Source organism: Bufo bufo, chromosome 5 (genome assembly GCF_905171765.1).
Source record: "Bufo bufo chromosome 5, aBufBuf1.1, whole genome shotgun sequence".
Classification (NCBI taxonomy): domain Eukaryota; kingdom Metazoa; phylum Chordata; class Amphibia; order Anura; family Bufonidae; genus Bufo; species Bufo bufo.
In genome coordinates, this window is record NC_053393.1 from 540,753,314 (window position 1) to 540,781,119 (window position 27,806).

Below are 27,806 nucleotides of genomic sequence, written 5' to 3' on the forward strand. Positions count from 1 at the left end.
TTTGAGATCTGATCAATTCCCATTCATTCCGACATGAAGCAGAGCATGGCAGAAAGCACAGACGAGGAAGCTGCCGGCCTCTGCCCAGGAAAGGGTTAACCCAGCCGGCTGTTACTTTGTAACAAGTCATTCATGATCAGCAGAGGCGGCGCTTCCCGAGCTGGCCGCTAGAGGGCGCCCGCCAGCCAGCCGCAGCTTTTTCTTTGAATAGGTCTATAATATGTAAGAGAAGAACCACCCTCCTCCTCCTTTATTCTCCACCTAAGACAAGAGGTGGGGAGACATTGGTCACAGCTGTCGCATCCCACAGCTCCTCAGACCCTGGCCTTCCCCAGGACATCATCCCAGAGGGAGCCTGAAACTTGCAAGCAAGCCAAGATGGTGTGTGGTGGATTCACCTGCTCCAAGAACTCCTTATGTGTCCTCAACCTGCTGTATATTGTAAGTATTGCTCCCCCCCCTAGAGGTAATGGGGGTGAAGCACCTGCCAGGCCCCCATTCATCAGCTGCTGGGGAGGCTTCCAGAGGCAGATCAATATCCTGCTTGATAAACAGGATATTCCTGGCAGCCTGGTATTTTTAGATCAGCTTTACCCTGGTGCAGGAGATGGAGGCTTCTCTCATGTTCCAGAAGCTGCTACTACCCATGTGCAGTGTAAATCTGCTCTGGGGGTATATAGCGAGGACATATATACTGCCTGGGACTTTACAGTGAAGCCTTTCCTGCCTCAGATTGCCGGTGTTTATCATTTTCTGCTGTGTTATTGATACATTGTGCTGACTTGATACATTGTATCCTTTTGCACCTTCCATGTTGCTACATTTATTATGATTTCAGGGGTGTTTTTTTCATGCACAGGACATATGACGGATCCGTCACCCGTAGAAATCTATAGGCCAGTGCTAAATGTCCGCATGTCTCCAGTTTGACTGGAATTTTCCATATCATGCTGGGCTATAATCGAGGTGTTCTTCCCGAGAAGCGTCGCTTTTACAGGAGAATGTGGTGATCTATGGAGGCATTATACGCGGTGTATATACCGTGGAGCCTTAGGGGCTCAACCTGCACATGAGATCGGACTGAGCCACAATACCACTGACCGCCAACGGAGGCGCTATTTGTGGGAAACGCATGGTGTTTACAGGCTTTGGGTATCAGACGATTTTTAGAACAGGTAAGTGGGCGCAGGTTTACACTGTGCGGATTAGATGCGTTTTTGCGCAGATCTCCCCCCTTGCATTGAAAAAGGGCGAAATCTGCACAAACAATTGGCACGCTGCAGATTTCAAAATCCACATGAAAGAAAAAGCGCACACGAGTTTGTCTAATCTCATTCACTCCGTTGGCGTAAAAAACGTGCGGAATCCGCAAAGTGCGCAGGTAGCCTAACGGGTGCCTTCACATGATGCTGATTACGGCAGTTTTTTTTCCGTAATACGTTAACAGGAGAGTGAATGAGGTCAGATAAATCTCATGGGCACTTGGCTTTTTTTTTTTTTTTTTTTTCTTAGCTGCAGAAATTCACCTGCCGTGCAGATTTTGAGATCGCGCAGCGTGTGAATTGTTGCGTTTTCACCCTTTTCAATGAGATCAGTAGGAAAATCGCACCAAAAATACAGTAGTTTATGTGGGGTTTTTTGTGTCGTTTTGGTGGGGATTTTCTGCACATAAGGCCTCATGCACACGACCGTTCCGTTTTTTTGTGGTCCGCAAACTGCAGAACGGAACGGGCGGCCCACCGTAGAAATGCCTATTTTTGTCCGCAAAACGGACATCTTTTGCGGCCCAGTTGAAGTGAATGGGTCCGCACCCGAGCCGCAAAAACTGTGGCTCGGATGCAGACCGAAACAACGGCCGTGTGCATGAGGCCTAAGGCCTCGTTCGCATATCCGCTTTTTACGGACGTGTGCTGTCCCATAAGAAATCTATGGTCTGTTCACATTTCTGTGAAATTTTATGTTCCGTGCATCCACAGAAAAACAGCGTAAGCATGTCCCGGACCAAACGCGCCCGTGTGAGTCTATGGTTCCGTGAAAATCACGTACACCATACGGATGTCATCCTATGGTGCTCTTGAAATTAATTTTCAGCTGAACAACGTCCGTGAATTGCGGATGACACACGGATGGTAAAAACAGACCACGGATCCTTCACGGACATCTACACAGATGGAACACATGCCTTTTTTTTTTTTCACGGACGTAACACTGACATGGAAATGTGAACGAGGCCTGAATCTGCCCGGTGTGAAGGTGCCCTCATAGTCGTCAGTTGTGGCGCGTACCTTTACGGTCCGTATGACGGTGCCCCTCCAGCGATTCCTTACTGGCGGGTACGGTATATGCCAGTGTACAGCACTTGTGTCAGGTAAATATATATCATCCCCGTTTTTGTCAGAATACTGGCAGCGCAAAACTTTGGGGGGGTTTCGGACACCGCTTGCCACTTTTCAAAGTCTGTCACCAGCAGGTCCCTGCAGGTTCACCATCGGCCGGTGGTATCGGCTGTGATGTAGCAGAGCTGGGCGGTTTGTATTTCGCCTGAATAATGCAGCACAGTGGTCGGTTTCCTTGTCTCGTGTCTCCTTCGCCTCTCGCTCCGGTCTGAGTTGTAAAGTATCAGAATAGTTCTAGAAACGTCCATGTTGGTGCCTCGAAATACGTATTTTCTTCATATTTGCACAGGCCGATGTGTTCTCCCGGACTAAATTTTACCCGTACTGGGTTGTTACAAGTCCATGGATTCCACCAATTTATTTCCCTGGGGATAAGCGGCGCCTCTTTGCCACCAATAAGCCAATGCTGATATCTTTTTTTTATTTTTTGTGTAGTGTAGCAATGGCTGTGACTGCCTGGAAACCGTCAGCAAGCGGGCAGGTGGATGGTGTTATCAGATGCACAGTCCAGACCATTACGTACCTTCAAGGGCCGCCTAGGGGGTCTGCAACTTACCCGCTACATACAGCCCATCTGCCCTAACAGTCGCAAACCTAGAGGCAAGCCAGTTTTTTTGGCCAAAAAATGAGACTTTTTGGGAAAAAGGGGTGGGAAAGATCCCCCATCCCAGAGGTATATGTTATAGAATTGCAGGTTAGGCGATTGCCTGGTATATAACTAGCTTCACCTGGCTATGCTGGCACATCAGGGGTGGCAGGGTGACATGTGGCAGGGCTGTGACTGTTTGCTCAGGGCGATGGAAGGGGGGGGGGGGGGGGGGGGGGGGGGAGATATTTGCTTTGCAATTACTAGTTTTAATTTTCCAGGGTAACTGTTGTATAATCCTATAGTCCTGCTGTGAGCTTCCTCGTGCAGTCCCCTGCCAGGCGGAGGAGGACCCGGTCTGGCCGGTTTGGTGACATTGCTGCCATACCTGATGCTATCAAGGACCCTGATCACCTTACACTGCGGATGGAGCTGCCATATAGTCCTAGTCGCCCGGGCTCCCTAGTAAGGCGCACCAGCGTTGTGCATCCGTTCCGTGCATTGGGGACCTCAATTTGCGGTCCCCAATGCAGGGGCAATGTCCGTGTGTGGCGGCCGGGACGGATCGAGACCCATTCAACTTGAATGGGTCCGTGATCCGTCCGCACCACAAAAAAATAGAACAAGTTCTATATATTTTTTTTGCGTTGCGGAGGCACGGACAGAAACGCAACGTAAGCGCTCCGCGGGGTTCCCATCCGTGCTTCCGTTCCGCATCTCTGTGATTGCGGACCCATTCAAGGGAATGGGTCCGCATCCGTGATGCAGAGTGCACATGGGCCGGTGCCCGTGTATTGCGGACCCGCCGTTTGCAGGCCATGGGCACACAACGTATTTTACATTGAGTTCAGTGGGGGGAATGAAGCACGGCTGTAACTAAATGCTGCACCCACCAGCACCCTGCGGTCACCTACCTTCAGTCCACCATTAAAAAGCCTAAGGGTTGTCACCCATGTCTTATTAAGGGTCCATTACTGTCAGAGCCTGGGCCCTGCGGGGGATCCTCTGGTGGGCCACGCCGACCCTGGATATGTCGGAGTGGTTAGTCACAGCAGAACAGAGTAATTCAGGATCCTGTGGGAGCAGTGACCCGTCCAATCATGTGATGGTGTCAGTGAAGACTGCATGTGACTGGAGGAGCATCATGATGTGAGGAGAGAAGGGGGCCACAGCAGTGCAGAGTATTTCAGAGGGGAGTGTGCTGATTTTCTGAGAGATCGCAGGACTAAAAGTTACAAGTAGAAGCAGCAGGGTTAAGCAGCACAGAGTATTAAAGGAGCCCAAAAGGGATGATCTTGTGAGAGGTCACAGGCTGACTGTTACATAGTGGCTGTAAAAGAAGGTCACAGCAGCGCAGAGTATTAGCAGAGTAGTAGTAGTAGTAGACTGGGGAAATTATTTTGCAGACGTCTTCTAGGAAACCTGTCTATGGAAAAGCTGAGTGACCAGCAATATTGGCTTCTCTGGGGTGGACACCCAGCTTTCCAAGAGTCCTGCATGACCAGTCAGCCCCTACATGTAGTGATCTGGGAAGGTACTGTAGCCTGGCACATTCAGGGGCAGCCCCTGGGAGAGCTGGCATTCTAGCCTTTTATGTCACCCAGCTTTCCTAGAATCTGAGATAATCAGAAATGGCTGAATAGATGTTTTCAGGGATGAATTCTGGTTACTGCAGTCTATGGTCCTTATCTCATTGCACTTCTCCCGCTGGGCTGAGGATTGTAGGAGGCGCCGCAGCTTTATCTTCATACTGTACATAGAGTTCACATGGGAGCCATAGTCATATGATCTGTCACCTAGTAATGCCTGCCATGTGACAGTGTGACGGAGGCGCAGCTCTGCATGGAATGTGTTAATGTGCAAGATAAATAATGTCAAACAGGCTCTGCTGTATATAGTGTGGGCACTGCTGTATATAGTGTGGGCACTGCTGTATATAGTGTGGGCACTGCTGTATAGGTGGCTGTCTATATAGTGTGGGCACTGCTGTATATAGTGTGGGCACTGCTGTATAGGTGGCTGTCTATATAGTGTGGGCACTGCTGTATATAGTGTGGGCACTGCTGTATAGGTGGCTGTCTATATAGTGTGGGCACTGCTGTATATAGTGTGGGCACTGCTGTATATAGTGTGGGCACTGCTGTATATAGTGTGGGCACTGCTGTATAGGTGGCTGTCTATATAGTGTGGGCACTGCTGTATATAGTATGGGCACTGCTGTATATAGTATGGGCACTGCTGTATATAGTGTGAGCACTGCTGTATATAGTGTGGGCACTGCTGTATAGGTGGCTGTCTATATAGTGTGGGCACTGCTGTATATAGTGTGGGCACTGCTGTATAGGTGGCTGTCTATATAGTGTGGGCACTGCTGTATATAGTGTGGGCACTGCTGTATAGGTGGCTGTCTATATAGTGTGGGCACTGCTGTATATAGTGTGGGCACTGCTGTATATAGTGTGGGCACTGCTGTATAGGTGGCTGTCTATATAGTGTGAGCACTGCTGTATAGGTGGCTGTCTATATAGTGTGGGCACTGCTGTATATAGTGTGGGCACTGCTGTATAGGTGGCTGTCTATATAGTGTGGGCACTGCTGTATATAGTGTGGGCACTGCAGTATAGGTGGCTGTATATAGTGTGAGCACTGCTGTATATAGTGTGGGCACTGCTGTATATAGTGTGGGCACTGCTGTATATAGTGTGGGCACTGCTGTATAGGTGGCTGTCTATATAGTGTGAGCACTGCTGTATAGGTGGCTGTCTATATAGTGTGGGCACTGCAGTATATAGTGTGGGCACTGCTGTATAGGTGGCTGTCTATATAGTGTGGGCACTGCTGTATATAGTGTGGGCACTGCTGTATAGGTGGCTGTCTATATAGTGTGGGCACTGCTGTATAGGTGGCTGTCTATATAGTGTGGGCACTGCTGTATATAGTGTGGGCACTGCTGTATAGGTGGCTGTCTATATAGTGTGGGCACTGCTGTATAGGTGGCTGTCTATATAGTGTGGGCACTGCTGTATATAGTGTGGGCACTGCTGTATATAGTGTGGGCACTGCTGTATGGGTGGCTGTCTATATAGTATGGGCACTGCTGTATATAGTGTGGGCACTGCTGTATATAGTGTGGGCACTGCTGTATGGGTGGCTGTCTATATAGTATGGGCACTGCTGTATAGGTGGCTGTCTATATAGTATGTAGTACCACCCACCAACCCCCACCCTCAATCTAACAACACAAGGGAGCAAATGTGTGCCGGCCCTGTTAGTGCAGAAGGACCTGTAGGTGACCTTACCACATGTGTGCGGGTCCTAAGGCCAAGGGATGGATGCAGAAGAGTCCGGGGTCTGGCACTGCTATGTAACTGTACTTCTGTGACGCAGGCATTGCTGTGATTATCAGTATATATGGTGGACAGTGCTGCACAGTATGGAAGTTGCCATGGCTGGCGGTGTAGTGGTACTAGTATATAAGACCACCGGTGTGTGGCTGGTACTGGTGTATAAGACCACCGGTGTGTGGCTGGTACTGGTGTATAAGACCACCGGTGTGTGGCTGGTACTGGTGTATAAGACCACCGGTGTGTGGCTTGTACTGGTGTATAAGACCACCGGTGTGTGGCTGGTACTGGTGTATAAGACCACCGGTGTGTGGCTGGTACTGGTGTATAAGACCACCGGTGTGTGGCTGGTACTGGTGTATAAGACCACCGGTGTGTGGCTGGTACTGGTGTATAAGACCACCGGTGTGTGGCTGGTACTGGTGTATAAGACCACCGGTGTGTGGCTGGTACTGGTGTATAAGACCACCGGTGTGTGGCTGGTACTGGTGTATAAGACCACCGGTGTGTGGCTGGTACTGGTGTATAAGACCACCGGTGTGTGGCTGGTACTGGTGTATAAGACCACCGGTGTGTGGCTGGTACTGGTGTATAAGACCACCGGTGTGTGGCTGGTACTGGTGTATAAGACCACCGGTGTGTGGCTGGTACTGGTGTATAAGACCACCGGTGTGGGGCTGGTACTGTTAGATGCATACTGCACCAGTGTGACTTTAAGAAATAGGAGAAATCCTTCAAGGAGAGGAGGCCACGTGCGGCCGTGCCGCTGACGTGTATGTGTGAGGTCACCTATCCTGAGGAACATGGAAAAATCCCAGCGCCAAGAGATCTGATACCAGGAGGAAGCGATATGCCTGCTCCTGTAATGCTGCCACGTGGTGACCTCTCAGGAGCACAGTCACTGCTGCGGTGTCATCACAGTTATGTCTTCCCTGCCGACACCTTCTCCATGCTGTGACATTCTCTTCTGACCTGACTTTATGGTGTGAACATAGTACCGGAAACCTGGTCAGGAGAAATGGCGCAGATTGTGCGGATTGTGGATGACAGCAGTGTCTTTATGGCGATGCTCTTTTCACTATGGGTGACGCTGGCATCTCTTTGGGGATGGTCCGGTTGCTAAGTGTGACAGCAGCATGTTGTGTGACCCCAGCATCTTTATAGTGACCTCACGGTTGCCATAGTTGACATCACCGTATCTATGGGGATGGTGTGGTTGCTAAGGGTGACATTCGCATCTTCATAATGGTCAACAGTCCTGGCAAATGGGCAGGAACTAGGTAGGGCCTAAAAGTCCCAAATTGTTTGGGCACGTATGCTTCTCTACGGTGACGTCCTAGTTGCTAGGGGTAACGAGCATCTATATAGTGATGGTTTGGTTGCTATGGGTGATGTCAGCATCTCCATAGTTGCCAATGGTTCTGGGGAAAGAGCGGGGCTTCAGAGACCATAGTCTTATTAGCAATTATGCATCTCTGTGGTCATCTGGTTGTTATGGCTGACATCAGCTTCTCTATGGTGATGCTCTGGTTGCTATGGGTGATACAAGTATCTAATTGGTGAGTCTGGTTGCTATGTGAAACCATTCTTTCCATGGTGACAATCTGGTTGCTATGTGTGGTACTGCTATTTCCATGGTGACAGTCTGGTTGCTACCGTATGTGTGGCACTGCTATGACCATGGTGACAGTCTGGTTGCTATGTGTGGCACTGCTATTTCCATGGTGACAATCCGGTTGCTATGTGTGGCACTGCTATTTCCATGGTGACAGTCTGGTTGCTATGGGTGGCACTACTATTTCCATGGTGACAGTCTGGTTGCTATGGGTGATGCCATCTATACAGCTAATCGGAGAGGTGTCTCCATGGATGTCTCATCATTACAGTGACCATTGATGTACAGGAGAATATTTTCGCCATCCTCGCCCCTCTTCTCTTTCCTTGGCTCTCTTCCCACCATTCCCCACAATGACAGCGCTGACATCGCCCGCCCGGCCCGCGGCATCATCCGTGTGTGTGGTTGTGCGCACAGTTGTTTCCATGGAGACGGACGGCACCATTCAGCCATTGTCGATTCCTCTGAAAGACTCGGTCACCCATTCACAAATGGCTTTGACAAGGGGTTAAGTAGCCGTGTCACATTTCACATGGTGAATGGAGGGGGCAGAGTGTGAGCGCTGGGCCTGGGAACAGGCACCCACAGACCCCTGGATCCCATCCTCCATCAGGGTCCTAAAGCCAATATCTCCCAGCTTTTCCAGATTCATGCCTATTAACACTTCTACCTGCCGTTCATGAGCTTGGAAAAGCTGGGTGACAGCAACTTTAGTAGCCGTTCCCATTAATGCTCTTCCCTGGGGTCTTGCCACTTTCTAGGCAGGCATTGGGGTACCAGAGAGATACCGAGAAGACATGTATAAATATCACACACTTCATCACAAGTATAATCGAGACCCCAGACCGAGCCCCCTAAAGGGAGAGAGACCCCAGACTGAGCCCCCTAAAGGGAGAGAGACCCCAGACTGAGCCCCCTAAAGGGAGAGAGACCCCAGACTGAGCCCCCTAAAGGGAGAGAGACCCCAGACCGAGCCCCCTAAAGGGAGAGAGACCCCAGACCGAGCCCCCTAAAGGGAGAGAGACCCCAGACCGAGCCCCCTAAAGGGAGAGAGACCCCAGACCGAGCCCCCTAAAGGGAGAGAGACCCCAGACCGAGCCCCCTAAAGGGAGAGAGACCCCAGACCGAGCCCCCTAAAGGGAGAGAGACCCCAGACCGAGCCCCCTAAAGGGAGAGAGACCCCAGACCGAGCCCCCTAAAGGGAGAGAGACCCCAGACCGAGCCCCCTAAAGGGAGAGAGACCCCAGACCGAGCCCCCTAAAGGGAGAGAGACCCCAGACCGAGCCCCCTAAAGGGAGAGAGACCCCAGACCGAGCCCCCTAAAGGGAGAGAGACCCCAGACCGAGCCCCCTAAAGGGAGAGAGACCCCAGACCGAGCCCCCTAAAGGGAGAGAGACCCCAGACCGAGCCCCCTAAAGGGAGAGAGACCCCAGACCGAGCCCCCTAAAGGGAGAGAGACCCCAGACCGAGCCCCCTAAAGGGAGAGAGACCCCAGGACCGAGCCCCCTAAAGGGAGAGAGACCCCAGACCGAGCCCCCTAAAGGGAGAGAGACCCCAGACCGAGCCCCCTCAAGGGAGAGAGACCCCAGACCGAGCCCCCTAAAGGGAGAGAGACCCCAGACCGAGCCCCCTAAAGGGAGAGAGACCCCAGACCGAGCCCCCTAAAGGGAGAGAGGCCCCAGACCGAGCCCCCTAAAGTGAGAGAGGCCCCAGACCGAGCCCCCTAAAGTAATACAGACAGGACACCCAGCTTTTCTTGCTAAAGATAAGAGTACACTAAATGGTTGAATAAAATTATTAACCCCTTGATAGATGAGAACGACATGAGGATCTTTATTTTTGGGGACTTTTTGTTTGATCTTTTCTCCCACTCTCGATTGTGGTATTTGTGGAGAATGTGGCTGTTACAGCAGATCTGGACTCCGACGACCTTTGTGAGTGGAGCCGGCGATTAGGACGCACTGTTCTGCGCAGTCGCTGTAATTCTGGGTTCAGACACAATCGTCTATTGTCCCCAAAGGTCAGGACTGAGCTGCTATGTCAGGGTGCATGTCCCTTTAAGAACTTACATTTCTACCTGTCCTCTTGGACCTTCAAGGGAACATACACATACAGTATTTGTGACCTTGGATCCCTGGCCTTAAAGGGAAACTCCACTTTTAGGGAAAATGAATTGGGCTGTGTCCATTTCTTCTCCATTCATACCCAAAGAGAGCGCCGTGCCTAATAACCCCTGCGCTGGATCCGTTGAAGTGCCGGCCTCTCCATAACTTGGGCTCATCCACCGCCGGTCTAAATCTACACCAGAACATTTGGCGACCCAACCCCTTCCCCACTCATGCCACGCCGTCTATATCAGACCTGGCGTGAGCGGGGAAAAGTCGCAGATTGCGGCGCATATAACCTTTGCGTGGAAATCTGCGAAAGATATACGCCAGAAAACAGGAGTATATCAGTAAATGACCCCCCCCCCCAAATGTTTGAGCAGTCATGCGTCGCTCCCCTCCTTCTGACCTGTATAGAGGGTGGAGTAACGCATGGCTTCTAGATCAGACTACGCAAGGTTTGTAGTCTGTTACCATGGAGACATAAGGTGATTTGTAATACAGCCCTATACAGATACACAGCAGGGAGCCTCGGTAACTGTTCTGGTTCTGCTCTCGATGTAGGACTTTCATAAAGGCGTCTTGTGGGGCCGTCCTGTAAAATGTCGTCTTTTTTGGTCTAGTTCTGGTTCCCTCTTTTATCCTGTTCCAGAGGAAAAGCTGGAAATGTCTGTGGGGAAGAGGATTTCCCCTCCTGCCATGTAACGCGCCCCAGCAATCCATCGCCGCGCTCCGAGCAAGAACAGGAAAACGAATGAGGTTTTACTTTCCTTATTCATATAAGGGAACGCCCCACACAGATGTAGCAGAGCTGAACGTGTCATTGGAGCTTTTCATACTTGGGCCTCTTAGGCCTTTTTTTTTTTCGTTGCGTTTTTTTGCGTTCCCTATACGAAACCATTCATTTCAGTGGATTTGCAAAAAAATTCAAACATAGAACATTTCCTATTATTGTCCGCATAACGGACAAGGATAGTACTGTTCTATCAGGGGCCAGATGTTCAGTTCCGCAAAAAATGGAATGCACGCGGATGTCATCCGTATTTATTTTATGGATCCATTTTTTTCAGACCGCAAAATACTGAAAAAGTCATACGACTGTATGTGTCCCGTTGCTGTATTGCGGATCGCATATGCGGATCCGCAATACAGGGGCACCGTTCCATGTGCATTCGGCATCACTGATGCGAACCCATTGACTTGAATGGGTCCGCAAATCCGGAGATGCGGAACGGAAGCACGGAACGGAAGCACTACGGAGTGCTTCTGTGGGGTTCCGTTCCGCAAAAAGATAGGACATGTCCTATCTTTTTGCGGAACGGAGGGATGCGGACCCGTTCAAGTCGAATGGGTCTGGGTCCGTCCCTGAGGCCTCACGAACGTTCTCCATGCGTTGGGGACCGCAAATTGCGGCCCCAATGTACGAAACGGAACACATACGTTCGTGTGAATGAGCCCTTAAAAGGATTTTCCAGTTTTGTGCTAATGAAGCCTGATCGTTGTGTATTGGAAAGTTCTAATAGACTTTGTTTCCTTTCCTCACTCTCAGTATCTCTGCTTCCTGTCATTGAGTGGGGCAGTTTTTATTTACTTACCTAATACTCCTCTAAGCTAAAGGTCTGGTAACCGCTGAATACAGTTTAGACAATCCTGGACTGATACATTGTAACAAACTATCACAGAGGAGCCTCTACATCAGAAACCACCTGACTGCTAGAATACCCCGATGCCATTGCAGTTGCCCCCAGTGGTGCCAGTGCTCAGGGGAAGTGCTCGCTAACAGCTCCCCATATCTCAGCTTCCTGGAGACGGAGACTGGGAATGTAAGGGCCAGTTCACACAGAGATTTTTGGGGCTGATTGTGGAGCGTTTCTGCCTCAAAATCAGCTTAAAAAAAAATGCTTTAAAACAACCTCCCACTCATTTCAGTGGGAAAAAAGCAGCTGAATCGGTGCTGAATCTCCCACTGAGACCAATAGGAGGCAGAAAACTACAGCTCCGCGCGGGTCCGTGCGTTTTTGTTCATTTTCCGCACTTCTGCTTCAAAAACCTCAAGCCAAAAATTGAGCTTTGTATTGAAGTGAACACTCACTGGTTAAAAAAGACGCCTCAAAAACTGCTAAATTCCAGGATGATTTTATTTATTTTATTTTTCTTTCAAAATCGGTGACGTGAACACTAAGGGTTAACACTAGAGTAGATTTTCCGGTTTTTGTAGCGGAGTGACGCTTTACATAGAGCTGGCGCTGAGTCATGTATGTGCTTAGTTTCAGTGGAGATTCCAGTCTTATCATGGAAGTGATTGCAGCGTATGGTGGGCCGGGCAGATCTGTTTTTGGGAAAGCTGGGTGCCAGTGTGACGGCAGTAGTAATGGCACTTTCCCAGAATGACCTACCTAGAAACCAACCTTTCCTTTGTAGACTGCGTGGGGGCATTAGAATGTCTCCTCGACCAGTTCCTGGTTGTTTCTGGGAAAGCTGAGTGACATTTAAAGGGGGTTTTACGAGACGTTATATCTGATGGCCTATCCTCTGTATCGGTCATCAGTATCTGATCGGTGGGGGTCCGACACCCGGGATCAGCTGTTTGAGAAGACGGCGGCCCTCCTGTGAGCGCCGTGGCCATTGACGACACGTTTATTGATCACGTGGCCTAGGAGCAGCTCAGCCCTATAGAAGCGAATAGTGCTGAGTGCAATACCAAGCGCGGCCACTATACAATGTACGGCGCTGTGCTTGGTGAGCGCGGAGAAGGCCACGCGGTGCTACTGCGAGGACAGGAGGCTTCTCAGACGGACCCCCACCGATCAGATACTGGTGACTTATACAGAGGATTAAAATCTCCGAAAAGCCTTTAACTATTGCGGTTGTCACCCAGCTTGCCCACGCTCCTGAGTGGCAGACACACGCTGCCTATGTCTCCAGGTGGGATGTCTCTCTACGTAACTGGACTATGACTGATTCCATGCAGGACTCTAGGTGTAATACCAGCCACATTGGTCATCACCCAGCTTTCCCGGACACGGAAGCTGACGGATAACTTTGTTCTCTGCTCTTTTACAGATGGTCAGCCTCCTGCTGATCGGCATCGCCGCCTGGGGCATCGGATTCGGTCTCATCTCCAGCCTGCGAGTGGTCGGAGTCGCCGTCGCAGTCGGGATCCTCCTGTTCCTCATTGCCCTCGTAGGGTTAATTGGAGCCATTAAGCATCACCAGGTGTTACTGTTCTTTGTATCCTTTTACAGTCTCGTTCGCTATTTTCAGGTCACGTAAAACGGGGAACTTTTATAACGCTCTTATCTGTAATATGTGCAGCGTCAGGGAGATAGGAGGATCTGTCACCACGTTGGCGACCTAAGTCCTAATGTCACAGGGGATTCTTGGGCCGTGAGAAAGTAATTTGGCCCCAGACCAATATAAATACATCCAGCCGCCACTAGGGGGAGCTAACTGCATAGTGAGTTATGAAGCTAGTACTGAGTAGAAATGTCATGAATCTGAATGCAGTGGGCTCCCCCTAGTGGTGGCTACAAGTAGCTGCTTTTCATTATTTTTTTTTTTTTTACTTCCTGTTACTACATAGCTTGGCAAATTTAAGATTTAAAAAAAAATGGGTTGTGTTTTTTGTTTGCTCACCATTTTCAAGACCTCTGCTTGCATTCTGTGAATAGGACTATTCTTGTGTCTGCACCCAGAGAATCTGAAACCATGCAGACGTGAGGATATGATAAGGGTGACTATCCTGTGGAAGATAAACCTTCTGGACCTCCAGGCGCTGATACAGTGGTCACAGGTGCCGCTGATGCATTTAGCTCTCAGCGGATCATCTAGGCTGGATACAGGCTCGGACTGGCCCACAGGGGTACAGGGGAATCCCCCGGTGGGCCCCTGAGCAAGGTGGGCCCCTAGTCTCCCACCCCCTGCACAAGTGGCACAAAATACAGTAGACTTACTGCACTACATACATATATAGAATGTACAGCACCTCAACCAGTCTATGTTCATATAAAAAATTTGTATTATATTTGAATGTATCCGTACGGTGGGCCCCCAAAATAAATTTTACTGGTGGACCCTAGGTTCCCCAGTCTGACACTGGCTGGATAGTATACAATTGTATCAGACCTGCAGGTCTGCAAAGCTCCTGGGTGTATATTAGGTTTTCATTCACTGAAAGCAAGCAGTGATCTTGAGTCTTGTGAGAACCTCAAACACAAAGGAAGCTGCAGATCTTTCCATCTCTAGAACATTTATGTTCGCTGGGGTCTGACCTCTGCGACCCCCACTGATCCTGAGAATTAGGCCTCATGCACACAACCGTTTTTTTTAGCGGTCCGCAAAACGGATTTCCGTTGTTCCGTGATCTGTGACTGTTTTTTCTTCCGTGGGTCTTCCTTGATTTTTGGAGGATCCACGGACATGAAAAGTGAAAAAAAAACTAAATCAAGTTTGCATTGAAAATGATAGGAACAACGGACACGGATCACGGACACGGATCACGGACGCGGATGACTATCTTGTGTGCATCCGTGATTTTTCACTGACCCATTGACTTGAATGGGTCCGTGAACCGTTGTCAGTGAAAAAAATAGGACGGGTCATATTTTTTTCACGGACTGGAAAAACGGATCACGGACGCGGAAGCCAAACGGTGCATTTTCCGATTTTTCCACGGACCCATTGAAAGTCAATGGGTCCGCGAAAAAAAACGGTAAACGGAACAACGGCCGCGGATGCACACAACGGTCGTGTGCATGAGGCCTTAAGGGGATGCAGTGCTGATTTGGCGTTCTTCCCTGCACAGCAGAGCGCTGGTCACGCACTGCGCAGGTGACTGTGACATGAAACACAATGGAGTCAATTACACCTCCCATCACAGCCGGGTGACCTGGCCGCCGTGCAGGGAAACTTAAAGGGGAATGCAGCACTGATTTGGGATTCTCAGGATCGCCATCGCTATATCCGATGGGAGTGCTCCTTGCCTGTACAGAGCATGCCCACAACACTCTCCCATACAGTTCAGAGTCATCTCCAGTCTACAGGTTTCTATGGTCCATGTGGCCTCTGTAAAAGCAAATCTCTGAACTCCTGTTACCAGCATCCTCCTAATCCTACAGAAAACCTGCAAATCTGTATCTAATTTTAATGAGTAAGACGATCTAGTTGATAGTTTCCATAAAGCCGGTCGGCGTGGCGGCGCGTTCATTCTCTGTCTATACAGTTACATGCTCAGACAATACGACAGCAGCTGCTGCAATGAAACAATTCCCAGCGAGACACTTTGCAGCACAAATGACTGGTTACAATGCACAAGGTAGCGTGTCGTAACCGGCCCCGGGGCTGCGTGACCTTGAGGTGTGGCCCTGAGTCACGCCAGTGTTTGGTAAGTGGGAGCAGCCGCAGGGACTGTGCACAGTCTGACGTGGGGAAGGCGACATTTCTACGAGCTCAGTCAGACCAGTAGGTGGCGCTAGTGGTTGGTTTTAGGGTCCCCTTTGTAGCCCCGCACTGCGCAATCTGAACTTCTACATGTTGGGCCCTAAATCTAAAATCTCTAGATTAGATTTATCCATGGGATTATGTGAGATAAATAGATTTAGCGTGTTCAAGATGTCCGCTTGCTGTCAGTGAATGGAAACCTTCTTGCTTCCACCCTCAGGCTAGACCTGTGTAAATCTAATACTTCCCACAGCTGATTGTTTTGTTACATTTGTATCCAGTCTGTACAGCGCTCTGCGGATACATTGTTTACCTCACGGGCGGTCTACAATGTAACCGTTGGTGACTTCTTCGGTTGTTAAAAGTTATCCCATTTCAATAACTATTTGTTCAGCGGGGGTCCGACCACAGATATCCTCTACACCTTAGGGGTCACCGACCTGAACAGAGCAGCAAACGGCCTCTCCATTCATTCCTATAGGAGTCGCAGGAGCTCCGGAAGTCCCCTAGAAATGAAAGGGCGCAGTCAGAACCATTTGTGTAGAGGGTGGGAAACAAGGGGCCCACCTTTCCTCAGGGGCCCACTGGGGGATTCAGCTGTTTCCTGGTGGGCCAGTCTGAGCCTGGGTCTAATGGTTATCCCCTGCCCTGTGGATAACTTTAAACAACTGGAATATCCCTTTAAGGGTCAATTCACACGTCCGTGTGTGTTTTGCGGATCCACGGATCCATAGATCCGCAAAACACGGACATCGGCGATGTGCGTTCCACATTTTGCGGACCGCACATCGCCGGCATTCTCATAGAAAATGCCTTTTCTTGTCCGCAATTGCGGACAAGGATAGGACATGTTCTATTTTTTTCTGGATCGGAATTGCGGACCCGGAAGTGCGGATCCGCAATTCCGGATCCGGGCAGCACATCATGCTGCCATATAGAAATGAATGGGTACGCAATTCCGTTCCGCAAAATGTGGAACGAAATTGCGGACATGTGAATGGACCCTAAAGGAGGTGAAATTGGACAATTTGGGTTCACAAACTTTTATTGCTCGGCTTCTGGGGACGACCTTTCACAGTAGATACATGAATCCCATCCTTAACTCGCTCCGTCCAGTACATGATCATCCTCTTCTTGGTGTTTGTCGTCCAGTTTTCCGTGTCTTGCGCTTCTCTGGCATTAAACCACGAGCAGCAGGTACTTACCTCTAATTATATATACTGTACTGTAATTAGTTACGCCAGAACTGGGACTTAAAGGGATTGTCCACTTTAGAAATCATATATCCTATTGTGCAGTCATATACAGAACATGTTTAGCGGCACAGTCTCCTAGTACTGGATATGGGCCCCAGACCAAAGCTTCTGTACTCCCTTGGTCTCTATTCTGCTATTATGGAGTAAAGTGGGGGAGGAACACCCCCTCCCCATTTAGGGTCCTTTACTATTGGTCTCTCTCTGGAGGACCCTGGGCAGCCGTAAATTCAACCCATTGATTTCAAAGAGAATGGTGTAATACCTCTTATCACCTGTGGGGGTGCTGCAGGGAAGTTTGAGCAGATAACAGCTGATTGATCTGGACACTCTGTGATGAGCTCATCAGTTTCGAGACCCTATGATGCTGCCCATGCACATACACGCAATTTCGCCGAAACCAGATGACCACATAATGTGTGGGAAACTCCAGATTCTGCGGACAGACTCTGAGTGGCCTCCGCTAAAGCAAATGCTGGGGGAATAAAGACAATCCCTTTAAATCTACGTGAATACAGGATATTGGAGTCTCTCCTTTTCTCCTGCAGAACCAGCTCCTGGAGATGGGGTGGAACCACACAGCGACCGCGAGGTCCGAAATCGAGAAAAACTTAAACTGCTGCGGATTTCACTACTTTTCTGTGGAAGAGCCTTGTGACGCGGTGGAGTGTACGCAGGACACCCTGCAAGGTTTAAACCCCTACATATGCAAAGTGGTACCGGGCCTCATGCCTTGTACAGGCGCCCAGACACCGGGTGTGGTCAGTGTGCCTGCCTGATCGGCCGCAGGGGCCAGGACTGGATTCTTAACCCATTCCTGTCCTTTTTGTTTGCAGGCTTGTTATCCGTCCCATAACTGCACAACATGCGGCTCCATCATCGAGAAGCACGCGGAGGATGTGCTGAAAGTGGTGGGAGGGATCGGCTTCTTCTTCAGCTTTACCGAGGTGGGTCCATTGTGCGGAAGGTTCGGCTTTAGGGCTCATGCACGCGAACGTATGGCTTGTCTGTTCCGTTTTTTTTTGTTTTATTTTTTTGCGGCCCGTATGCGGAACCATTCATCTCAATGGGGCCACAAAAAAAAAAACTGTAATGACTCGGTGTGCATTCCGTATCCGTATGGCCACAAGTCCGTTCTACAAAATAGTAGAACATGTCCTATTCCTGTTCGTTTTGTAGACAAGAATAGACATTGTAACAATGGATCCGCAAAAAAAAAAGGAAACCGGACGTCACACGATGTCAACGTTTCAAGGAACGGAACTACGGATGCGGACGGCACACTGTGTGTTGTCGCATCTTTGGCTGCCCCGTTGAAATGAATGGGTTCACACACATTCTACCAAATTGCGGAACGGATGCGGACCCAGAATTACGGTCTTATGAATGCACCCTTAGATTGTAACGTTCTGATGACGGCTCCTTCTAATAATGGAAAAATTTATACAAATATCCAGGCTCCTCCTCCTTGTTGTGGCTCCTCCTCCTTGTTGTGGCTCCTCCTCCTTGTTGTGGCTCCTCCTCCTTGTGGCTCCTCCTCCTTATTGAGCGTGGCAGTCATGTGAGGATGGTCTTCTGTCATCCGCTTATAATCTTTGCTGTATTGGGAATCACTTCCCCTTGTAACGACTTCCTACTGAGCTTGCACTTCTACACAGTAGCCATTGTAAAGAGCTGCAGTGTAAAGCATGGTGAAATTCTGATAATTTATATAGATTTTTTTTAATTTTAGATCCTTGGCGTTTGGTTGACTTACAGATACAGAAACCAGAAAGATCCGCGGGCCAACCCCAGCGCGTTTCTTTGATTGAACTCCCTTTTTCTCAAGACTCTTTCTTGTCACCCCGACTTTACAGCTCCTCTGATTGCTGTGGTTGATTTTGTTTGAAGGACTCGACGTCAACCCTTTTTTTTTTTTTTTTTTTCGATCCCCCCTCGCCCCCTCCTTTTCGAGGGACATAAAACTACCACAATTTTCAAGTCGAAGATTTGAAGAAAGAAATAAAACATAACAGATGAAAAAAAACAAAAACTCCAATAAAGCCTGGGTATCCATGGAAACACATCAAAAAGAAAACAAAAACTCAAAAAAAACCTTCCAAAAACTGCAGTAGATTTTAAATACCACATGCAGATTATATAGTTATATCTATTTAATTAAAGATCATCCCCCCCCCCATTCGCTTGCGGAATCGGTTGGTTGATGGGGGAGGGGTTGTTGTGGCCACACCTTTTTGAATTTTTGCTATTCAGGGGCGGGGTTCTCATTTTCTTCAACTTTCTAAGCTCTTGGTAGAAATATTTCTTGATGGTAACTTACATTTCGAAGTAAAGGATCCTGCAAGTACTTGTTATGGAGCCAGCACCGTAGAGGGTTATGAATTGTGTTATTTAGGTGTTAGGGCCTAAATCCACGGCAATAACCGCACAGAGTAATTAGTACCTGTACAGATTCCATTTTATTACTCTTATTCTAAGCACTCCATGATAAGTGTATTCTAGTAAGTGTCTGAGTGCCGGCTGCCTAGAAAACCGTAGACTTCCTGTCTGGGTGACCACGTCTCGGTGCACGTGTCCACTGGTGGTCACAGGATATTGTTTTTCATCCCTCCCAGGGACACAACTTTAGAGACTGTAGTAAAACCTGGCTCTTAATCCTGAGAGAACCCCTATTTTAAAAATGGCATATCCTTGTCAGCTGGGGGCGGGCCCCCAATACAGAGTTGACATGGGGGCCCAGGAGCTTTAGGCTATGCCTCTAACAAAGCATAAGATTGGATAGGCAGTTGGATCATTTCAGTGGCTCTTGTTTGTAAATATGGAAACAAATGGAAAGAAAATTAACTAAGAAAACTTTGTAAATTTGGCCCCCAAAAAAACCCCAAAAAATGACACATTTTTTTTTTTTTTTTTTTGGAGAGATGCTGGAAGAGGATCTCACTCGCAGGATATCTGAGGACAATTGACAAAAGGCATCATCACTGGATTTTATGGGACATTATTGTTTTTGCTACTAAGGTAATTGTGCTCATGATATTTTTGCTTTGAAAATTTGCATAAGAAAAAATTGACACAATTTCAACTGACCACAAGGGGTTATGGCTCATGGGTTCTGACTCCCCCCAGGTTTGTGGGACCACTGGGTTTGTATATGTATCCATATAAGCTGGGGTGGATACACTGTGTTATACCTTAAAGGGGTGGAGCTTACAAAGGAAGTGAAAATCTGCCATGCTCCACCCCTTAGGAGTGTACAAAAGCTGAAAAGTGTCTTTATACTAACAGCCCCGCCCATGAGGAATCATTATTAAACCTAATATCTCTAAATAGGCAACTGGTGAGTCTCCAACCCCCCCCCCCCCCCCCCCCCCCCCCCCGATCCCCTGCAGATTGACTACTCTAGAATTCACTTAAAGACTTAAAAATACACATTGCACTGATTTTAGTATGACCTTCTTAAAGGGGTTTGTCCAGGATCACAAAATATGGGCCGTCTTGTTCCAGACACAACACCACACCTCTCTGTGGGTTGTGTCCGTATTGCTGCTCAGGCTCCTTGAAGTGAATGGGCTGAGCTTCATTACCACACACAACCTGTTGACAGGTAATGGCGCTGTTTTGGAAGAAAGCAGCCATATTTTCCGATCTTGGGGAAAACCCCTTTAATATATTTATAGGGCACATGCATCTCTCTGCTTCAGGGGGTTTATCATCCCCTTCTTGAAAGAATCACACAAGACTTGCTTATTAAAAGGGACAGCAATCTTATACAGCCTTGGCTTTCTCTTTTTTTGGTTGCATTTTTGGGATAATACTTTTGTGTTACTTATATTATTGTAATAACAAAACATTTACTAATCTGTAGCATATTTTTTGGTTCCTATCATTACATTGACCCCTTGATTGACTCTCTTTGCGGTGTCTGATGCAGTATGTTTTGGGCGGAGTAACCTATAATGAGTCGCTCTCTTCCAAGAACAGCGCCACTGCTGTCCTCAGGCTGCATCAGGTATTGCAGCTCAAGCCTATTCGTGTGAATGAAGCTGAACTGCAATATCTGGCATGGCCTGAGAGCAATGATGGAGCTGTTTCTGGAGAAAAAAAAACAGCTTCTTTCTTTTTAACAGGCAGATCACATAGTGCTATACTGGACATTAGGTCAGGAGCTTCAATGGCACTAACCTCTGCGATTTCTTGACACTGTCGACCAGGAGCATAAAACATTTGTAGAGTTTGCCTTATATATTTGACAAGGCTCCATTTCTTTAGTATGCAGCTTCCCTGCTACTCCATAGACAATTGTCAGTTGCCTCTTGCTGCCACTAGATGGCGACCTGTACACGGCATCTATTAACATATATGATGTTTTATACAGATTGCCCTCTAATGGTGACAACAGGAAGTGCGTGTTTGGTTTCGGTGCTGCGTGCTAAAGAAATGTAGCTCCAAACCCTCATCAAATATATTAGGAAAATGCTCCAAATGATTTACGCTGCCTGTTTCTTACAGCAAAACTGATAATGGATGGTGCACTTCAATAAAATGTGCCCTAGATCAGTGGTCTCCAGACTGTGGTTATGAAACTACAACTCCAAGCATGGTCTGATAGTCTTAAGTTGGTGAGCTACAGGGTGAGGACCACTGCTGTACCCTTTGACCCAGGCCTGGTATATTGTATCTGGTGCCTTCGATGGATGTCAAGACAAAGGGCAATGATGGACACTATAGGTACAAGAGCACTCGGTGAATGGAACACATAATTGTCATGACTACTGACCCCCAACCTCACTCCCTTCATTTCCAGCAATATTTTCCTATGGTTCCATGTTGTTGTGTTCTTAGATACGTTTTAGTTCCGCATCTTCAAGTATTGATGTTCTGTCCAGTTTTAATGCTGTGAATATGGACCTTTTTTTTTTTTTTTTTTATTAGTTACAGAATTGATCTCGATTTGCACTGCAGAAATGACTGGTAAAAATAAAAAACAAAATGGAAAAAAAGAATAAATTGTCATGTGTTATTGGGATCCAGGGGCCCCTTACCTATTACAGTGCTTGTGTGTGGTATCCTCTTAGCATCTATGACCAGATTTAGTCATTAAAGGGAGTCTGTCACCACAATTTGCCCTTATAGACCACTTACATAGCGCTGTAGCATAAATATAGATGCAGTCAAACGGTACCTTTTGTCTTTTGTTTGGATGTTCACCAGGGGCAAAAACTGAGTTTTATTCATATGTAAATGAGGGCTCGCAAGTGCCCGGGGCGGCGTTCGGGCTGTAAGTGCCCAGGCCGCTCTGCCTTCTTCTCACATTACCCCTCCCAAGCCTGTTGCTTGACCCGCCCTGTAAGCCTCTTACGTCATCCAGTGTACTGGCCGATATCCCGCCCGCGCATGCGCACCTGCATGGAATGATGCTGCTGCCCACAATGGTCATCACAGTGCGCATGCGCGGGCGGGATATCGGCCAGTACACTGGATGACATAAGAGGCTTACAGGGTGGGCCAAGCAACAGGCTTGGGAGGGGTAATGTGAGAAGAAGGCAGAGCGGCCTGGGCACTTACAGCCCGAACGCCGCCCCGGCACTTACAGCCTGAACGCCGCCCCGGGCACTTGCGAGCCTCATTTACATATGAATAAAACTCAGTTTTTGCCCCTGGTGAACATCCAAACAAAAAGACAAAAGGTACCGTTTGACTGATCTATAGTTATGCCAAGATGTATCTTGGCACCGACACTGTGTGCCAGAGATACATTCACTTGCCGAGCTGAACATGGCCATATAGCTTCGGGGATTCCCTTCTGGGAGAAATATTTCCTTCCGAGGACTTTCATTGCGGTGTTGCCAATGGGCCACAAATTTTCTAAAGACCTTCAAGTCCACCAGTTTAGATGGCAGTAGTTGGCAGGGCTAGCAAGTTTCGACAAGCCAGCGGTCAGCCGTTGGGCAAGAGGGTTATCTCGGCGTCATCAACTTTTTACGCTCGAACATTTGGGCCACGGAAGCGCTACCTTCTGCCAGATGAACCGACGATGGCACGGTGGAAGGTGGAGTGGAGGACAAGGGGGAGGAAAGGAGAAGAAAAGGAGGACGTGGAGCCGCCGGGGGGGATTGCTTGGTGGGTTCTGACAGCGTTTGCTCCCACTGGGCTCGGTGATGAGAGGCCAGGTGCCTTCTTAAGATGGTCGTCCCTAGGTGAGTGTTGGGCTTACCGCGACTTATGTGTTGACAGCACAGGCTGCAGATGGCCACACTATTGTCAGCAGCTGACACGTTAAAAAAAAAGCCCACACTGTGGAGCCATGTGTCGGCATCCTGGGAGCACCAGAAGTGACCGTGCATGGTGGATGGCTCGCTCCAGATACATTTGCAGTCTGCTTTTTGCCTCCTGTGCACTGCGAGTTCTGCCTGCTTCTCCTCCCTATCTGCTGCTCCGTCTCTCCTTCTGAACTCCCCTCCTCTTCCTCTCTTGTGGGCACCCACGTGACGTCCATTGACACGTCATCATCGTCACCTTCACCACCACTTACAGAGATCTTGGAGTAGGCAGCAATAGCGGGGACCACCCTCCTTGGGCTGATCTGGGTTCTGTCGTCAGAACGCTGGGAGGCGGCTGTTGCTACCTCCTCTTCCTCATTCGATGCCAAGAATGGCTGCACATTGGTAAGGTCTGGGAATGGAGGGGAAAATAATTCCTCTGACTCGAGTGGAGGGGCTATGATGGTGGTGGTGTCTTTGGGGGTGCCACAGCAGAGAGGTGAGGAGGGTGCAGATACAGAGGATGAGGAGGGTGCAGAAGCGGTAGGGTGAGTGAGCCACTCAACCAACTCTGGTGTGTCCTTTGACATAATCGCACGCACCTTCTCCAACTTCCCACTTAGGCTCCGGCCTGGTGCACCTGCCTGACCCCTACCACCCCTGCGGAATGGCCTGCCTCTTCCTCTGCCTGTCATTTTCAAAATGACCATGTGCCAAAGTCCCTAGACAAGAGCAGTATTTGTGGAATCAGGTATATCGCACCCCTCAATCTGTATTTTGTGGAAGCTGGCATATCAAACCCCTTAATCAGTATTTTGTGGAAGTAGGTATATCGCACCCCTCAATCAGTATTTTGTGAAAGCAGGTATATCGCAGGCCTCAATAAATATTTGGTGGAAGCAGGTATATCGCACCCCTCAATCAGTATTTTGTGGAAACAGGTATATAGATCCCCTTAATCAGTATTTTGTGGAAGCAGGTGTATCGCAGGCCTCAATCAATATTTGGTGGAAGCAGGTATATTGCACCCCTCAATCAGTATTTGGTGGAAGCTGGTATATCAAACCCCTTAATCAGTATTTTGTGGAAGCAGATATATTGCAACCCTCAATCAGTATTTTGTGGAAGCAGGTATATCGCACCCCTCAATCTATATTTTGTGGAAGCAGGTATATCAATCCCCTTAATCAATATTTGGTGGAAGCAGGTATTTCGCACCCCTCAATCAGTATTTTGTGGAAGCAGGTGTATCGTAGGCCTCAATCAGTATTTGGTGGAAGCTGGTATATCAAACCCCTTAATCAGTATTTTGTGGGAGCAAGTGTATCATAGGCCTCAATCAATATTTGGTGAAAGCAGGTATATCACACCACTCAATCTGTATTTTGTGGAAGCAGGTATATCAAATCCCTTAATCAGAATTTTGTGGAAGCAGGTGTATCGCAGGCCTCAATCAGTATTTGGTGGAAGCTGGTATATCAATCCCCTTAATCAGTATTTTGATTTTGTGGAAGCTGGTGTATCGCAGACCTCAGTCAATATTTGGTGGAAGCAGGTATATCAATCCCCTTAATCAGTATTTTGTGGAAGCGGGTGTATCGCAGGCCTCAATCAGTATTTTGTGGAAGAAGGCATGTCAAACCCCTTAATCAGTATTTTGTGGAAGCAGGTATATGGCACCCTTCAATCAATATTTGGTGGAAGCAGGTATATCAATCCCCTTAATCAGTAGCTTGTGGAAGCAGGCATATCGCAACCCTCAATCTGTATTTTGTGGAAGCAGGTATATCGCACCCCTCAATCTATATTTTGTGGAAGCAGGTATATCAATCCCCTTAATCAATATTTGGTGGAAGCAGGTATATCGCACCCCTCAATCAGTATTTTGTGGAAGCAGGTGTATTGTAGGCCTCAATCAGTATTTGGTGGAAGCTGGTATATCAATCAGTATTTTGTGGGAGCAAGTGTATCGTAGGTCTAAATCAATATTTGGTCGAAGCAGGTATATCAAACACCTTAATCAGTATTTTGCGGAAGCAGGTATATCGCAGGCCTCAATCAATATTTGGTGAAAGCAGGTATATCAATCCCCTTTTAATCAGTATTTTGTGGAAGCAGGTATATATAGAACCCCATAATCAATATTTTGTGGAAGCAGGTATATCGCAACCCTCAATCTATATTTTGTGGAAGCAGGTATATCAAACCCCTTATTCAGTATTTTGTGGTAGCTGGTGTATCTCAGGCCTCAATCAATATTTGGTGGAAGCAGGTATATTGCACCCCATAATAAGTATTTTGTGGAAGCAGGTATATCAATCCCCTTAATCAATATTTTGTGGAAGCAGGTGTATCGCAGGCCTCAATCTGTATTTGATGGAAGCTGGTATATCAATCTCCTTAATCAGTATTTTATGGAAGCAGGTGTATCGCAAGCCTTAATCAATATTTGGTAGAAGCAGGAATATCCATCCCCTTAATCAGTATTTTGATTTTGTGGAAGCAGGTGTATCGCAGGCCTCAATCAATATTGGGTTGAAGCAGGTATATCAGTCCCCTTAATCAGTATTTTGTGGAAGCAGGTATATAGAACCCCATAATCAATATTTTGTGGAAGCGGGTATATCGCAACCCTCAATCTATATTTTGTGGAAGCAGGTATATCAAACCCCTTATTCAGTATTTTGTGGTAGCTGGTGTATCACAGGCCTCAATCAATATTTGGTGGAAGAAGGTATATCTCACCCCTCATCAGTATTTTGTGGAAGCAGGTGTATCGCAGGCCTCAATCAATATTTAGTGGAAGCTGGTATATCAAACCCCTTAATCAGTATTTTGTGGAAGCAGGTATATCGCAGGCCTCAGTCAATATTTTGTAGAAGCAGGGATATCAATTCCCTTAATCAGTATTTTGTGGAAGCAGGTGTATCGCAGGCCTCAATCAGTATTTTGTGGAAGAAGGCATGTCAAACCCCTTAATCAGTATTTTGTGGAAGCAGGTATATGGCACCCTTCAATCAATATTTGGTGGAAGCAGGTATATCAATCCCCTTAATCAGTAGTTTGTGGAAGCAGGTATATCGCAACCCTCAATCTGTATTTTGTGGAAGCAGGTGTATCAATCCCCTTAATCAATATTTGGTGGAAGCAGGCATATCAAACCCATCAATCAGTATTTTGTGGAAGCAGGTATATAGAACCCCTTAATCAATATATGGTGAAAGCAGGTATATCGCAGGCCTCAGTCAATATTTGGTGGAAGCAGGTATATCAATCCCCTTAACCAGTATTTTGTGGAAGCAGGTGTATCGCAGGCCTCAATCAATATTTGGTGGAAGCAGGTATATCAGTCCCCTTAATCAGTATTTTGCGGAAGCAGGTATATCGCAGGCCTCAGTCAATATTTGGTGGAAGCAGGCATAATGCACCTCTCAATCAGTATTTTGTAGAAGCAGGTGTATCGCAGGCCTCAATCAATATTTGGTGAAAGCAGGTATATCAATCCGCTTAATCATTATTTTGTGGAAGCAGGTATATCGCAACCCCTTATTCAGTATTTTGTGGTAGCTGGTGTATCACAGGCCTCAATCAATATTGGGTGGAAGTAGGTATATCAATCCCCTTAATCAGTATTTTGTGGAAGCAGGTATATAGAACCCCTTAATCAATATTTTGTGGAAGCAGGTATATCGCAACCCCTTATTCAGTATTTTGTGGAAGCAGGTGTATCGCAGGCCGCAATCAATATATAGTGGAAGCTGGTATATCAAACCCCTTAATCAGTATTTTGTGGAAGCAGGTATATCGCAGGCCTCAATCAATATTTGTTGGAATTAGGTATATCAATACCCTTAATCAGTATTTTGTGGACACTGGTGTATCGCAGGCTTCAATCAATATTTGGTGGAAGCAGGTATATAGAACCCGTAATCAATATTTTGTGGAAGCAGGTATATAGAGCCCCTTAATCTGTATTTTGTGGAAGCAGGTATATCAAACCCCTTATTCCGTATTTTGTGGAAGCAGGTATATCAAACCCCTTATTCCGTATTTTGTGGAAGCAGGAATATCGCACCCCTCAATCAGTATTTTGTGGAAGCACGTATATCAAACCCCTTAATCAATATTTTGTGAAAGTAGGTATATCGCAACCCTCAATCTGTATTTTGTGGAAGCAGGAATATCGCACCCCTCAATCAGTATTTTGTGGAAGCACGTATATCAAACCCCTTAATCAATATTTTGTGGAAGTAGGTATATCGCAACCCTCAATCTGTATTTTGTGGAAGCAGGAATATCGCACCCCTCAATTAGTATTTTGTGGAAGCAGGTATATAGAACTCCTTAATCAATATTTGGTGGAAGCAGGTATATCACACTCTTCAATCTGTATATTGTGGAAGCAGGTATATCAAACCCCCTAATCAGTATTTTGTGAAAGCAAGTATATTGCACCCCTCAATTATTTTTTTTTTGGGCAACTGGTATATCACACCCGTTGCAAATAGTTGTTCCAATAGCGCTTGTCGCTCTATATACCTGCGGTATCGCAGCAGAACCGCACACAACTGCTGCACAATACAAATGTACTATATACTTTCTATGTTACAAAGTATATTATTGGTATATCACACCCCTCAATCAGTTTCTTTGGGGGCAACAGGTATATCACACCAGTTGCAAATAATTATTCCAATAGCGTTTATCCCTCTATATAGCTTCGGTATCGCAGAAGAACCGCACACAACTGCTGCACAATACAAATGCACTATAATACGTTTTCTATGTTAGAAAGTATATTATAAGTA

At 47.6% G+C, this 27,806-nt stretch overlaps 1 protein-coding gene across 1 annotated transcript; it reads left to right on the top strand.

The window, feature by feature from the left end:
- The first annotated feature begins 249 nt into the window (after nt 1–249).
- TSPAN13 (tetraspanin 13) lies at nt 250–20,102 on the top strand. Its single transcript, XM_040431301.1, has 6 exons — nt 250–441; nt 13,110–13,277; nt 16,602–16,682; nt 17,287–17,400; nt 17,575–17,685; nt 18,471–20,102. The coding sequence occupies exons 1-6, from the start codon at nt 379–381 to the stop codon at nt 18,543–18,545; spliced, it is 612 nt and encodes a 203-aa protein (XP_040287235.1). The 5' UTR covers nt 250–378; the 3' UTR covers nt 18,546–20,102.
- The last annotated feature ends 7,704 nt before the right edge of the window (nt 20,103–27,806 follow it).